The sequence below is a fragment of the Centroberyx gerrardi genome, chromosome 1 (assembly GCF_048128805.1).
Source record: "Centroberyx gerrardi isolate f3 chromosome 1, fCenGer3.hap1.cur.20231027, whole genome shotgun sequence".
Taxonomy (NCBI): domain Eukaryota; kingdom Metazoa; phylum Chordata; class Actinopteri; order Beryciformes; family Berycidae; genus Centroberyx; species Centroberyx gerrardi.
The window spans coordinates 8636290-8649026 of NC_135997.1; the positions used below are offsets into that span (position 1 = coordinate 8636290).

General features: G+C 39.6%; 1 protein-coding gene across 1 annotated transcript; it reads right to left on the bottom strand.

Annotated features, from left to right (window-relative positions):
* Positions 1–204: 204 nt before the first annotated feature.
* On the bottom strand, positions 205–11494 carry LOC139913446 (long-chain fatty acid transport protein 2-like). The gene is made up of 10 exons (XM_071901461.2): positions 10987–11494; positions 8992–9201; positions 8132–8290; positions 6708–6832; positions 4419–4613; positions 3944–4034; positions 3625–3823; positions 1983–2080; positions 1694–1824; positions 205–1085 (listed from the first exon to the last, which is right to left on the bottom strand). Exons 1-10 carry the CDS (start codon positions 11459–11461, stop codon positions 909–911), a joined length of 1860 nt encoding a protein of 619 aa, XP_071757562.2. The 5' UTR covers positions 11462–11494; the 3' UTR covers positions 205–908.
* Positions 11495–12737: the final 1243 nt, after the last annotated feature.

Below are 12737 nucleotides of genomic sequence, written 5' to 3' on the forward strand. Positions count from 1 at the left end.
CTCTCTTGACAAATTTGTGGATGTTCATGGCATGCAATCATGAAGGAAATTTGATGTCATAGAAGAATAGAGGATAATGAGTAATTTAGTTCATGCCCAGTCTGAAACCAGTCTTACCAAAAGATGAACTACAGCAGAGTGGAGATCAAACTTCCTTTTATTTTATCATTGGAAACATGTGATTTTATCATTGGAAACAACATTAGATATGCCTTCCATGTTCAAGTTCAAGTTCATTTATTTATATAGCCCTTCATCAAAAGCATGTCTCAATGGACTTTACAAAGAATGGTCCTAACTAGATCTAACTGATCAATCATAGAACAGAATGATGATGATGATGATGATGATGATGATGATGAGCAAGGCTTCATGTCTATACACAGTAAATGTACACAGTAAAAAGCAAAAAGCTGTCAGGCTGTCAAATCCTGATTAAGCAACACAGAACCACATAGTGTGTATTTGTCACCACCCTGTGGCTTTAAACAGGAGGATTCTCTTGATGTTGTGGTAGAAATACATGTGCAAAATATATGTTGTTTTACAATAAGAATTACTTTACTTTCTATGAAAGTAATTTGCATTTACCATACATTGACACATAAATATGAATCATATTTGGTCCCTTTCTACAAAACTGCCTAACATGTAAATAGTAACATAGATAAATCCTTACAAAATTCTTTTAAACTTGTTACACTTTTGATTCCCATGTATTGCTTTATACAAACACAATATTATGCTATTTTGCCTGCATTTTCTATTACTACACATGCACGGTATGATCAATATGAAAAAGATCAGTTCAGTCCCTGAGCTGGATGTTCATCAGTAACAACAGATGTATCTATATGGCTAGATTGATCGGCCAACGCACAGTTATTGAATATCAAGAGCAGGCCTCCTCATAGTTTCATGGTTCCTGAAGTGATGGAGCCGTAGATCTGAGCCGTCACTGGCATGTAGCTCTTCTCACGGGCATCAAGGATGTAGAGCGGGTCCTGGACGCAGCCGGGGTCGAAACCTTCCTCCACTAACTTCACCTTCATCTGCTTGAACGTCCCGGTCACCTCCACTGCATTCTAGAGGAGAGGGAAGTGCACACACACACACACACACACACACAGGTACAACAACAGGTTTGACATCTCATCATCTGCTTTTGTTACTATCAGAGGTGTGACCAAGTCAACTTTGCTCACCTCCCAAGTCAGTCTCAAGTCTTGAGGCACAAGTCTCAAGTCTAAATGTAGATTACTAAGTCAAGTCCAAGTCATTAATGTCAAGTCTCAAGTCTAAATGTAGAAGCCAAGTCAGAACAAATCAAGAGTCCAGTATCAATTTCATATCTTAAAGAAAACTAAATATCTAGGAGTTTTCAATGCAATATCATTTTCTATAATCAGTTTCAACTTCAGTAGATTCAATCATTCCATACAAATTCAGAAAACTTAGAATTTAAATTCAGTCGTCTGGTGGAACAAATCTCATCACTTTCAATCTAAGTCATTCAAGTCATCAAAGTCCAAGTCAAGTTCCAAGTCACCAGAACCCAAGTCAAGTCTCAAGCAATTACAATTCTGACTCAAGTCTGACTCGAGTCCCTGCCTCTGGTTTCTATGCAGCAAACACACAGACCAAAAATGCGCTGTATATCGATTTCTAAATGCTTAAAATCATGAGAAATTACCTGCATCCTTATAAAGCGAGGCCGGGCGTACGACGGAAGGTAGCTGACCACATGGCTGTATATGTTGCTTCCATCAAACTGGGCGTCTTCTTTTATAGTGACAGCTGCCATCCCTATCCTCCCCTCATGCCCTAGAAGGATAAAACGCCAACATTTAAGAGCCAGACAAACAGAGAAGCAAATTCATTACCAAATAAAAGTTCCTCTTCGTCGTTCTGATACTTTGAATTCCGAATATAAACCATCAAACATACTACAAAGTAAAATGTAGAGAGGAAATGTCCATCACCTGGTACTTGGACTCCATAAACATTGGCCTCTTTGACACAATCACAAATCGTGAGGATGTCAGCTACTTCGGTCGTGGCCACGTTCTCACCTTTCCACCTGTGGGTTCAAAGAAGTTACCAATTTATATGTACATGTGTATTTGGACTTAGGGCAAAAGTAAACTTTCCAGGTCCTCATTAGCCTCATGCAGAGAGGAAACAGGGGACATGTTGTCCCGTTTGCCCAATAAAAGCGCATGTCTGGGGAACAAAGTGCAAGTTTTGACAATTTCCCTAGTGCATCACCTCTTTAATGGGGAATTCAACCAAACTTGGCTTAAAATGATATTATTCTGCAAAGTAGACATTTTCATACATTTTCTTAAGAGTAGTAGTAGTTTTATGAAACTTTAGTAGCTCTCAAGGTAAGAAAAATCCAATTATATTACATAAGAGTTGTACTGCCTAAGATGGTTGAAAAAAAATGGTATTAAATTTCCTTTATCTTCCATTTTTATGAGGGGGAGTCACACCTGATTATTGATTGAACACCTAGTATTATGAAAAAAGGTACTAGAACATGACATACAATTTCCACAATCCCAGCCAATGCAACTCCTTGGACTCCTGGACTGCAATTTCCTCTACCTTAAGAATAAATATTCTCGTTTATCTTGTGTAAATGTTAGGAGGACTATAAAACGAAACTCATTTCCGTTCAAGCAAGCATGAGTTGACAAAATAAGTGTCCAATTAATGAAACTGTTATTTTTTGGTTTGCCTCAAACGAATCCTGTAAAAAAACAGGAAGCTCAAATTGTCACTCTTCTGATCTGCAGTTCCAGCAATCGGCTTTTGAAATCAGAATGTCGCAGTGCTAAAGCCAAGGAGGTTCACTGTGTTCACTGGACAGACTGCTTCAAAACTTCTCTCAGAGCCCAAGTCATGCTCTTCAAGGAGGTTTATTGTTCTGCTGATCAATTGCACTGGTCAACCCCACTGCCTGTCACTGCATTTCATTGTCTAAGTACTCTGTGCAGTGACAATAAAGTTGAATCTAATCTAATTTAATATAGTGTGTGAAGTGTTTAGGTATATTTAGACATCGTCCTGTATGGAAACTTGTCCCCACATTTGAACGGGATAATGCAGATATTTCTTGTAAAACAACATAATTCGGTTTTCTTGAGTTGACAATACAACATTTATCCCCTTTGTTGGAAAGCAGTATTTATTAGATTCCCTTCTAAAATAGAAAAAGCTTTAAATTGTATTTTTTACTGATTTGTGGATCCTTATTGGTCACTGACCCATAGATGGCATCATTTTCAGGTTTTCAGGTATCACTGACCAGAGAAGGCCCAAGTTTCTAGTTTTGGGAAAGAGAAAAATTATGTAATATATTTCTAATTGAGCACTTTTCTCCTTCAACCACTTTCCCCCCAATTTGGATTTGGCCTTTCAGTCTTTTTAACAGTAGGAAGGTAAGAGGAAGGCAGTAATTTCAGAGCTTGTGAGCTCATGTTGTTTTATTCACCATTAGTTTTGGTCTTGCATTTGTGGTTGGAGGATATGGCCAAAATTGCTACATAAAAATGGAAAAAAACAATTATTCTATAAAAACTGTGGATTTCAAAAGCAAAACAGTAATACAACATGTACCTAAATGTGTCCCCTACACGATCCTGAAAGTAAATGAAGTTGTCTTTGTCGATCCTCAGCAGGTCTCCGCTGTTGAAGTACAGATCTCCTTTCTTGAGAACGTCTCGCAGTCTTTTCTTCTCCGTTTGCCGTTCGTTTTGTGCGTAGCCGACAAAAGGAGCGACTTCTGTGATCTTCGATACCAACAGTCCCGTCTCACCTTCAAGAAAGAGGAGAAAGGAGACACGTCTGTTACACTGTTCCTACATTATTCTATTAATGCCATACTGTATTAATACTATACTGTGCTCAGAGGGACAGCTGAGGAAGTTTCCCTCACCTTTGGGTGACTCTATGCAGAGGCCATTTGCATCTCTAACCGGTTCATCTCTCTCTGTGTCATATTTAATAAGAGTGTAGGGAAACAGCTTCTACAGGAGGAAACAGCACATTACAGTATATTGCATTATGTGCTCAATACCTCTTTATACCAGCAGCAGAGTAAAACATTATCATTCCATAATACAGTTGACCTTAATTTATCTGAAAGTCAGACTCAGATGGAACTGGCCAGTTAACATAAAAGGTGTCATGGTGTAATGAAGAAAATATTGGCAATTCTATTAATTAAGTATAATTGTTAGAATTTCTTTGTTGATACATATCACAATAATGAAGGATGTTTTGGGATGAGCTCTAGTGACTCAAAATATAATATTTAGATAGCTTTGAACTGCTTCAACCAATCATAAATAAGTCTTAAAAAGTTTCACAATAGAGGCATAAATGTTTTTCTGGACTGAGCTCATTCTTACCCGATGGAAGAAGTTGACTCGTCCAATAGCTCCAATTTTCCCTGCGTAGTTGACAAATCCCACATTCCCCTCAGTGGAGGCATAAAACTCTCGGACCTCAATTTTCCCGAAGCGATTGAGAAACTCCCTCCATATCTCCGCTCTGACACCGTTGCCAATGGCCAGTCTTACTTTGTGGGCCTTGTCATTTTCTCTCTGCGTTGTCATGTAAAAAGAATAAAAAAGAAACTGATCAAGCATTTTGCAAATATTAAGTAAATGAATGACTGCATATCTGATCAATTCAAGTCTGAATGTACTAGAAATAGATAACTGTAAATACTTCATATCAAAGAATTGGGGAATCATTATTGTCAAAATGCAAAGGTTAAAAAAAAACAAGGATGGGCAACTTTAATGGTGATGGGCCAAAAAACTCCTATCGTCACTTTGCTTTTAAACACATACAGTATAATGCCATACCCTTTAATGGGGCTATAATAAAGAGACAGTCCCCTAAGTCAGTTGGAGGGCTGGTTGGCAGGCTGTTTAGGAAGACTGCCTATTAGCAGAAGGGATGCTGGTCTGATTCCCGGAACCAAAACGCCCCAAAAAAGTGACCCATGACGCCTAATCCCCATGTATGTGTAGAAACCTGGTCTAAGGCACTAAAAATAAACCCACACTAGCAAAACCACTGATACAACCACTGTTAATAATACTTCTCCTGACATCAACCACACAAACATACGTGTATGCCCATCACTCGAATAAATGTGACCCTAAAGTCATACACTAGTACATTCTATCACAGAGGGCGATCTGGATGCCAAGCCACTTGATATGGTATTCCTGAGTAAAGGCCAGCGTCTATTCCTAGAGAAGACCAGATACAGACAAACCCACCTCCTGTAACTGGTGGAGAGTCACGCGGAAATCTGAGACTACAGTACGCTCCACGTGATTCTGGTAGATACTGTTTCAATGGCCATAGACAGAATATTTACCCTACTCCCAAAAATGCCCCACCCAGCCTTCATAAGATCTCGAATGTATGCTATCATGATTCTGACATATAAAGAATGTCCATTTATTATATCAACAATTTGCACCGAGCAATAATGTCTGAAGCTTTTCCAACCCTTTCAAACGCTTACATTTTATGACACTGAGGGCTGGAACCTGATAGTCGAGATTTTAACGATTTCTATTTCAGTAAGCCAGCTGTGCTGCGCAGTGGGAATGTACAGATTTGGAAAGTAGATCTGTCTCAATGGCAGCCTGCTGCAGGCTGGTCACAGTATTCTGCTTCTGCAGCTGTTTTGAGCAAACGCACGGGTAAGATGGCAGAGAGGAAGCACAGCGCCCACAGTGCCGCGCCAGAGATCCTGAGTGGGCAACAAATGCTGGAAGACATTTACTGTATATTCAAGCATTCACTTTGATAATTAAAAACCTGATATTTCAGTAAATAGATAATTTGTAAATTGATGACCCTTATGTCTGTTTATTTGTTTTGACGTGATATGTCTTTAATGTCTTTTTTATAAGCCACATCAAAGACAATTTGCTGCTTGTGATAGACAATAAAGCTTTCTGAATCTGAATCTAATAACTAGGGCTAGACTGATATGTCTAATATTGTCCTTTCATTAAATATGGGATATCGGCCTGTCACACTAGTCCACTAACAGTATGATGGAGGTTCCTCCCTGACCACAGCTGGCCAAACCTGCAACAACATTTTAACACAACATTTTCTTTGCACATTTTATTCATGAATTTAATTGTTCAATAATGTTTTTGTAAATTAATTCTTAATTTTATAGGTAGTAAATTATCCCAGAGTTTCCTCTACCACTGAATATGTGTGATGGGTCAACCTGCCTAGAGGAGCTGCTAACCCTAAAACAAGATTCATTAGTTTTTATATATATAATAGTTTTTTATTTTTGGAATATGCAAAAGACACAATACAGTACAATACAGTAAAGTTTGGGTTTCAATGGAGAGTTTTAAGGGTCACATGGTCTAAATGCTGTTTCAGAGGTTCTTCCACCCTACCATGAAAAAACTTCTCAGGTAAACAGTGGATATTTGCCATTTTTGGCATTAAAATGGAAACATTTTAAGATAAAGGCTATCAGTGATTTCAATCTAAAAATATCTGTATTAGTGGTGTTAGCCTTAAAAAACCCATATCAGTCAAAACCCTTGTAATAACAGACATTATTCCTACTTAGAATAATGTTACAGCATTATGTGAAAAGTTGTGATTGGTAATGACATGAATGCGGTGATGCTCTTTACCTTGGGTGTGTTGCAGAGGTACCGCAGAACCTCTCCTATGTACTGCACAACTGTCACATTGTGTTTCCTGCAGTCGTCCCAGAACTGAGAGGCAGAGAACTTCTTCTTCAGAATGATAGTTGAGCCTTCAGTGTCAGAGAGCACAAATGGAAGAAAATTGATTATAGGCTGCACAATAACAAAATGTGTTGGTGCCAGAGATGGATTAAATTTCCTTTTCATTGCGTTTAATTCAGCAAGTGGATTGTTTTGGGGGTTTTTTTCAACATTTGAAAGATGAAAATCCTCTGTTGTAAAAGCTTATATCCAATCTACTAAAGAGTTTAATTCCAAAATGAGATATCCATCATTTGAAAACAAAACAAACTAGTACTCTTACAAAATGATTTATTATGTATTCCCACTGAAATCATAAGTCATCTGAGTACCTTTCCTTATTAACGAAAAAAAAAAGTTATATTTTTAAGGATATTCACCTGTGTTTTTGAACAACTGGCTCATGAATTTCAGGCGTAGTCTAAATACACATTCTCTGAAATGCTTTCTACTGTCTATTTAAACATTGTTTAAACCACTGATTTCAACTTATTACTTACAGTAAATATCAACAAGACATTTCAACAATTACCTACAACAGAGTTCACTTTTACAACACTGACATTTTTCTCATTACGTTAGTTTTGGTAGACTGGTTGCATCAGATGTCTGAGGCATGGATAAACAAAGCTTTACTGTATAAGGCTTGAAATATTTGTCAAATTCTTGTATTTAGGCTCATGTCAAAATAATGAGTACAGCATGGCATGCTGTTTAAATGAATGTACAGCAGCAATAGGACAGGGATTGTTTTGTTTTGGGTGCAGTATTGAATATCCTGAGTGTGACACGGCCCTCTTTCCCTGACAAATAATGGCGTGAACTTTAGCCTATTTAGAGAAAGCGTTTAGAAAGTAGAGGTGGTCCAGTCTTGGTGATCTGGCTCTGTTCAGATTACAGGTTCACGGTGACAAAAGGTTCTTTCATTAGTTTTCCCCAGGGGGAGGCGGAGGGCAAGGCAGACACTTCAAAACCAGGGGGAGGAGGGGGGGAGGAGGGGGGGAGCAGAGGCGTCACTTCTGTGTGGCACAAGCTCAAGTCTGTTTACAACTTTGCAGCAATAACCGCAGGATGGAGTTATGTGTGAGAACCTAATCGTATTAAGGTCTCGTAACAGGGTGCTGCTTTGATGGACCCGCATACTCAGGTCATATTCGGTCATTTCATAAAGCCTGATCTGTGTGAAACAACCTCACAACTGTTTATTAGCTCATGAGCGGATTCAATCTGTCTGCAAGGAATCTCACATGCCCCTCAGGAATTCTTATGTGTTTTTGCTCTAGAAATACCGCCTGGTTTTGAGGTGCTTTCTGTCTCAACTGTCTCACCTGTCTCAATGGAGCCAATAAAGCCTATGATGAATCCAGCGGTGTGGTAGAGAGGCAAGTTGAGATAGATGACGTCACCGGACGTAACGCCGTTGGAAGATAAAACAGCCAGAGCTACAAAGAGACGGGTCTGGTTGACCACAGCTGCCTTAGGGAGACCTGTAATGAAATACAAACACAAACAGCTCAAACCTTGAAATCTGGAGAAGCTAGGGATGGGACGATATGCTTTTCTCACGATACGATTTGATACGAGATGTGGGGATCACGATTCGATACAACCACAATGTAATATAGAAAAGTTTAGCGTCAACAAATGTTTATTTCTGACCCACAAATCTTTCTAGCAATGGCATTGGCTTGCTAGAATGTAAACAACAATTTTAAAATGTCATTACAAAGTGCAAATACTATAATTTTGATGAAGAGCTTGTGAAACCGTGATGGGCAAGCCGTCTCATTTGTGATTACTACAGCAGAATAAAATGGAGCTACAGTAATGTTGAGATTCATTTTTTTGCCCCACAAAACATATTGTCACATTCTGTATTGCGATAAATAGAGTTTCGATATATCGTCCCATCCCTGGGAGAAGGCTTGTAATACTTTGGGAATGCAGGTTATCGTGTCACACTGAAAATAGGTATGGTAACAGTTAAAGTCCTCACAAAAATCACTTTTCCCCCACAATTTCCATTCACCACCCCCGACTGCATGAGGGAGGGCCATCGGACACACACACACACACACACACACACACTACACTACAGACTGTTGACTCTCTCCCCTCCCTCTCCAGTACAGCCTCCTGATTTGCTCCTCAAAGTGTATCTCCCACCCTTCTCCAGCCGCTCAAATACCTGTAGTTCCAGAGGTGTAAATGTAGACAGCAGGGCTTTTGAGTGTGATGTGCGATCTGAGAGATCGCGGGAGCGGGGCGTCGGAGGCCTGTTCCACTTTATCGGAGAAGCTCTCGATTCCAGGTGTGTCGCACGCCTTGGCCATCAAGTAGATGCTGACGCCCTGCTCTCTCAGTGAGGGAAGAACATCCTCCACTGCTTCCTTCAGCTCTGGAAAAGGGACACACTGCTATTGCTGAAAGTATTTCATGTATAGTATTGTATTGGATCAGTTGGTTAATTTTTAGATTATCCATTTATTATTCCATGCCTTATTAGTTTATGATAATATTCATTCAGATTCATGGCCAATTCCAGTGCTTGACTGATATATTCTTTGAGTGATGGGAATCAGTGCAACTCTGTTCAGTATAAGATTTGTGGAGTAGCTGAGAATTTTGAGTAAGATTTTGAATAAGAGTTTGAGATATGTGTGTTAATAATTGAGCAACTCTGTGGCTTAAATGTCATATGGAATCTTCTGTTTGTATCATTTATACAGATCCCACCCCCTGATGAAGTTAAAGGGATGTGCTGCTGAAATGAATATCTTCTTGTGGAATCTGCCTTCGCCCTAATTTCAGTGACTCGTGTCCTAATGCTGAATGTTCCTCCTACACTCCAGCCCACTCCAAATAGGTCAAACCTAAAACAACCACACTCAGTGGATAATGTTACTAGGGTTAGACTGATGTATTGGTTTGCTGATATATCGGGCAGATGTTGGCCATTTATTACATGGCGTACTCAATTCTGATTGGCTAATCAACAGCACTGTTTCACATCTAACATATCACTTTGCAGTCAAGAAGTGCAGTTATCTCTAATCAAATTAACTAGTGACATGTTGTGCAAGAAGACGTTACTAGTGGTTACTGCAGACACTCAGCTAACTGAGGTCACAAACATGGAAGATTTTTCCAATAAAACTATAAAATGTATTCAGAGAGCACAAAACTTGTAATTGCTAGTTAGAGACTGCTCTGCAATCTTACTGGATACATTTTTATGGTTACAGTTCTGCTACAGTGTAACTCATGGGTGCTAGCTACAGATGTTGCTATGGTTACAGTCCTGCTACAGTGTAAGTCATCATGGATGATAGCTACAGATGTTTCTGTGGTCACACTCCTACTGACCTATTTTTTGGCAGAAGCTTGATATTTACTTTAGCTTGCAATAAAAATAATTTTGGATCAATATTTCATGTCAACTGTTGAATGTCTTCACCCTGTCAGGTCTTAATTATACATCATTTCTTTCCTATTAAATACCAAACATGAGCCAGCCCCTGATCAGGGCTCCATTTAAAAAAAAAAAAAAGCAATTAAATGTTATTTTCCTTTCATACATTTTATCTATTCATCTAACTGTTCTCTTACATTTCAATTTTTACATTTATCCTTCATTTATAGGCCTAATGTATCTGTTTCCCATCCTGTTGAGTAGGTCGGGCAGGGACCCAGCCTGAAAGAACTGCTAATCCTTAAAGAATTTCATTACTATGTGATGCAATGTTGATTGTTGTCCCATGATGGTCTAAATGCTGCTCAGAGGCTTTTCCACCCGGCCAACATTACATTTCAAACACTGACTACTTCTATCTGTTTGGCATGATGGTTCAATTTAAATCATTCACACTAAACTTCAGTCTAAAAGTATATGGTATCGGCCTTCAAAACCCCAATCAGTCGAACCCTATCTGAATACTGTGGCTGAAGTCAACAAAGTCGAGGCTGGTCAGGGCATTTCCCATGCAAAACTGAAACAACTTTCAAAGTAAACTATATGTAAATGCATTTCCCACAAGAATAACCACCTCTAATATACAGAAACTGAATAAGCTTTGTGTTTTTGTACAATGAACGACGTTTGTAGGCTGTAGCCTAATCTTCCACCAGCGCCTCAACATTTTCCATTTGAGAAAGGCTCCATGCAGACCGATGTGATAGATACCTGAGGCTGCAATCAACACTTTAGCTTTGCAGCAATTAAAGCAGTGCAGCAGAGACTTGGAGCGGATGTTGTGATTGAGCAGAGCCACGGGGGAGCCTAGTTTAGCCAAGGCCAGCCAGGTAAACATGAACGCGGGTTCGTTGCCCGTGAAAAGTGCGACGGTGTCCCCAGCTTTATACTGAGGGTGAGCCCGCAGAGCATTGGCAACTTTGTTACTCCTCTTGTCCGTGTCGCTGTACGAGTAGCTTTCATTTTCAAACACGACGAACAGCTTGTCGGGATGCGCAGCTGTCTGCTCCAAGAAACGGTCCAAAGCAAGAAATAAAGGTTTCCTTCTTCGCCGAGATACAAACGTCCCAAACATCCGTAGCAGATCTCGTAGATAGAGGATATCCATCCAAACATACGGGAAAAAAGTTTTGACTGCGAATGGTATGATGACCAAAGTTGCTAAAAATATAGAAATAATGAACATCTTGATTCTGGTGTGTTGTTTTTAAGATGAGTCCTGCTAAAATTTTCAAACGCCTGCTGCAAAATGTCGAATGTTTCAAATTCAACCATACGTTTTTTTCTTCCTATGGGGCGGGGCATTGAGGTGTGGGCATCTTATTGTACAAGCTGCAGTTGTAGTCGGCAGAGGGAGCAGACATACCAGTTAACTACTTCAACTATTAGTTATACATTAAGCAAGGGACGCCCAAACGTTTTTCAATGTCAGGACCCCCCAAACAGATCCACATTAGGTGACAGACCCCGGTAAGATGATATAGTTTTAGTTGGTCGACATCCATCATATAGGTGGTCAAATCTCCTATAGGTGGGGTAGTAAGTGTGGAGACATACAGCCTACCTCTGATCCAAACAGACTATAACACTCTCACTGTCCTAACTTCAAATTAAATAATAATGTAATTATGTAATTATCCTCATTTTACTTGGGATCCCCCCCAGGACCTGTTCAAGGACCCCTTGTAATCCCTGGACTCCACTGTGTGAGTCTCTCTGCATTAGGCTACATATCTTTACTTTCTGCAAAGCTTTTAAGATGTAAAGTCATAATGCACTAAGTGTATATTGTGATTATGAATCGAGGCCATCGGCACGTCTGTTTTCTTCTTCAGAGCTGGTTGTATTAGCCATGGCTCTCAAAGTGTCAGGGTCCAAAGTGACACCCAGGGCATTAAATCATTTAATGGCATGGGTGCCATGAGTGGCTCCGCTCATGTTTAAGATTAATTTTTATGGCTGGCACTGGTGGCACATCTGCCATGTAGATTTATGGCTTAGAACAGAACAGTGGCATTCAAGCGGACTGGTAGGGTCCAATTAACCCGGCCATTTCTGCTCCTTTACATCAAGAGAAAATGTCCAAAGGGATATAAAAAGAAACAAAAGAGGAGCCAGCAAATTACACCTCTGCACCTCATTTAAGTCACAATTTAACTATTGTTTATCAAGAAAATGAGCACCCAGAAACTCAGGTACAAGAGGCTCAGAGTTTCAGGTGCATGTAGGCCTAGTAAACATACGTTTTAAATTCCTCTTTCTGAATCTTAAAAGGTTTTCTTTTGACACCCATTTATGTTTGTGGCTGCAGCTGCCAAGAAACTGAAAGCCGGGCTTGGTCTTTTGTTAGCTCGACTTTGATCAGCAGGTCTGTTTGTTTTATGATATTGGTGACTACGTGCCACTAATGCAGTAGAAATGTACTCATAATTTACCTTCTCTCCTTTTAGTGCCTTTGTTCA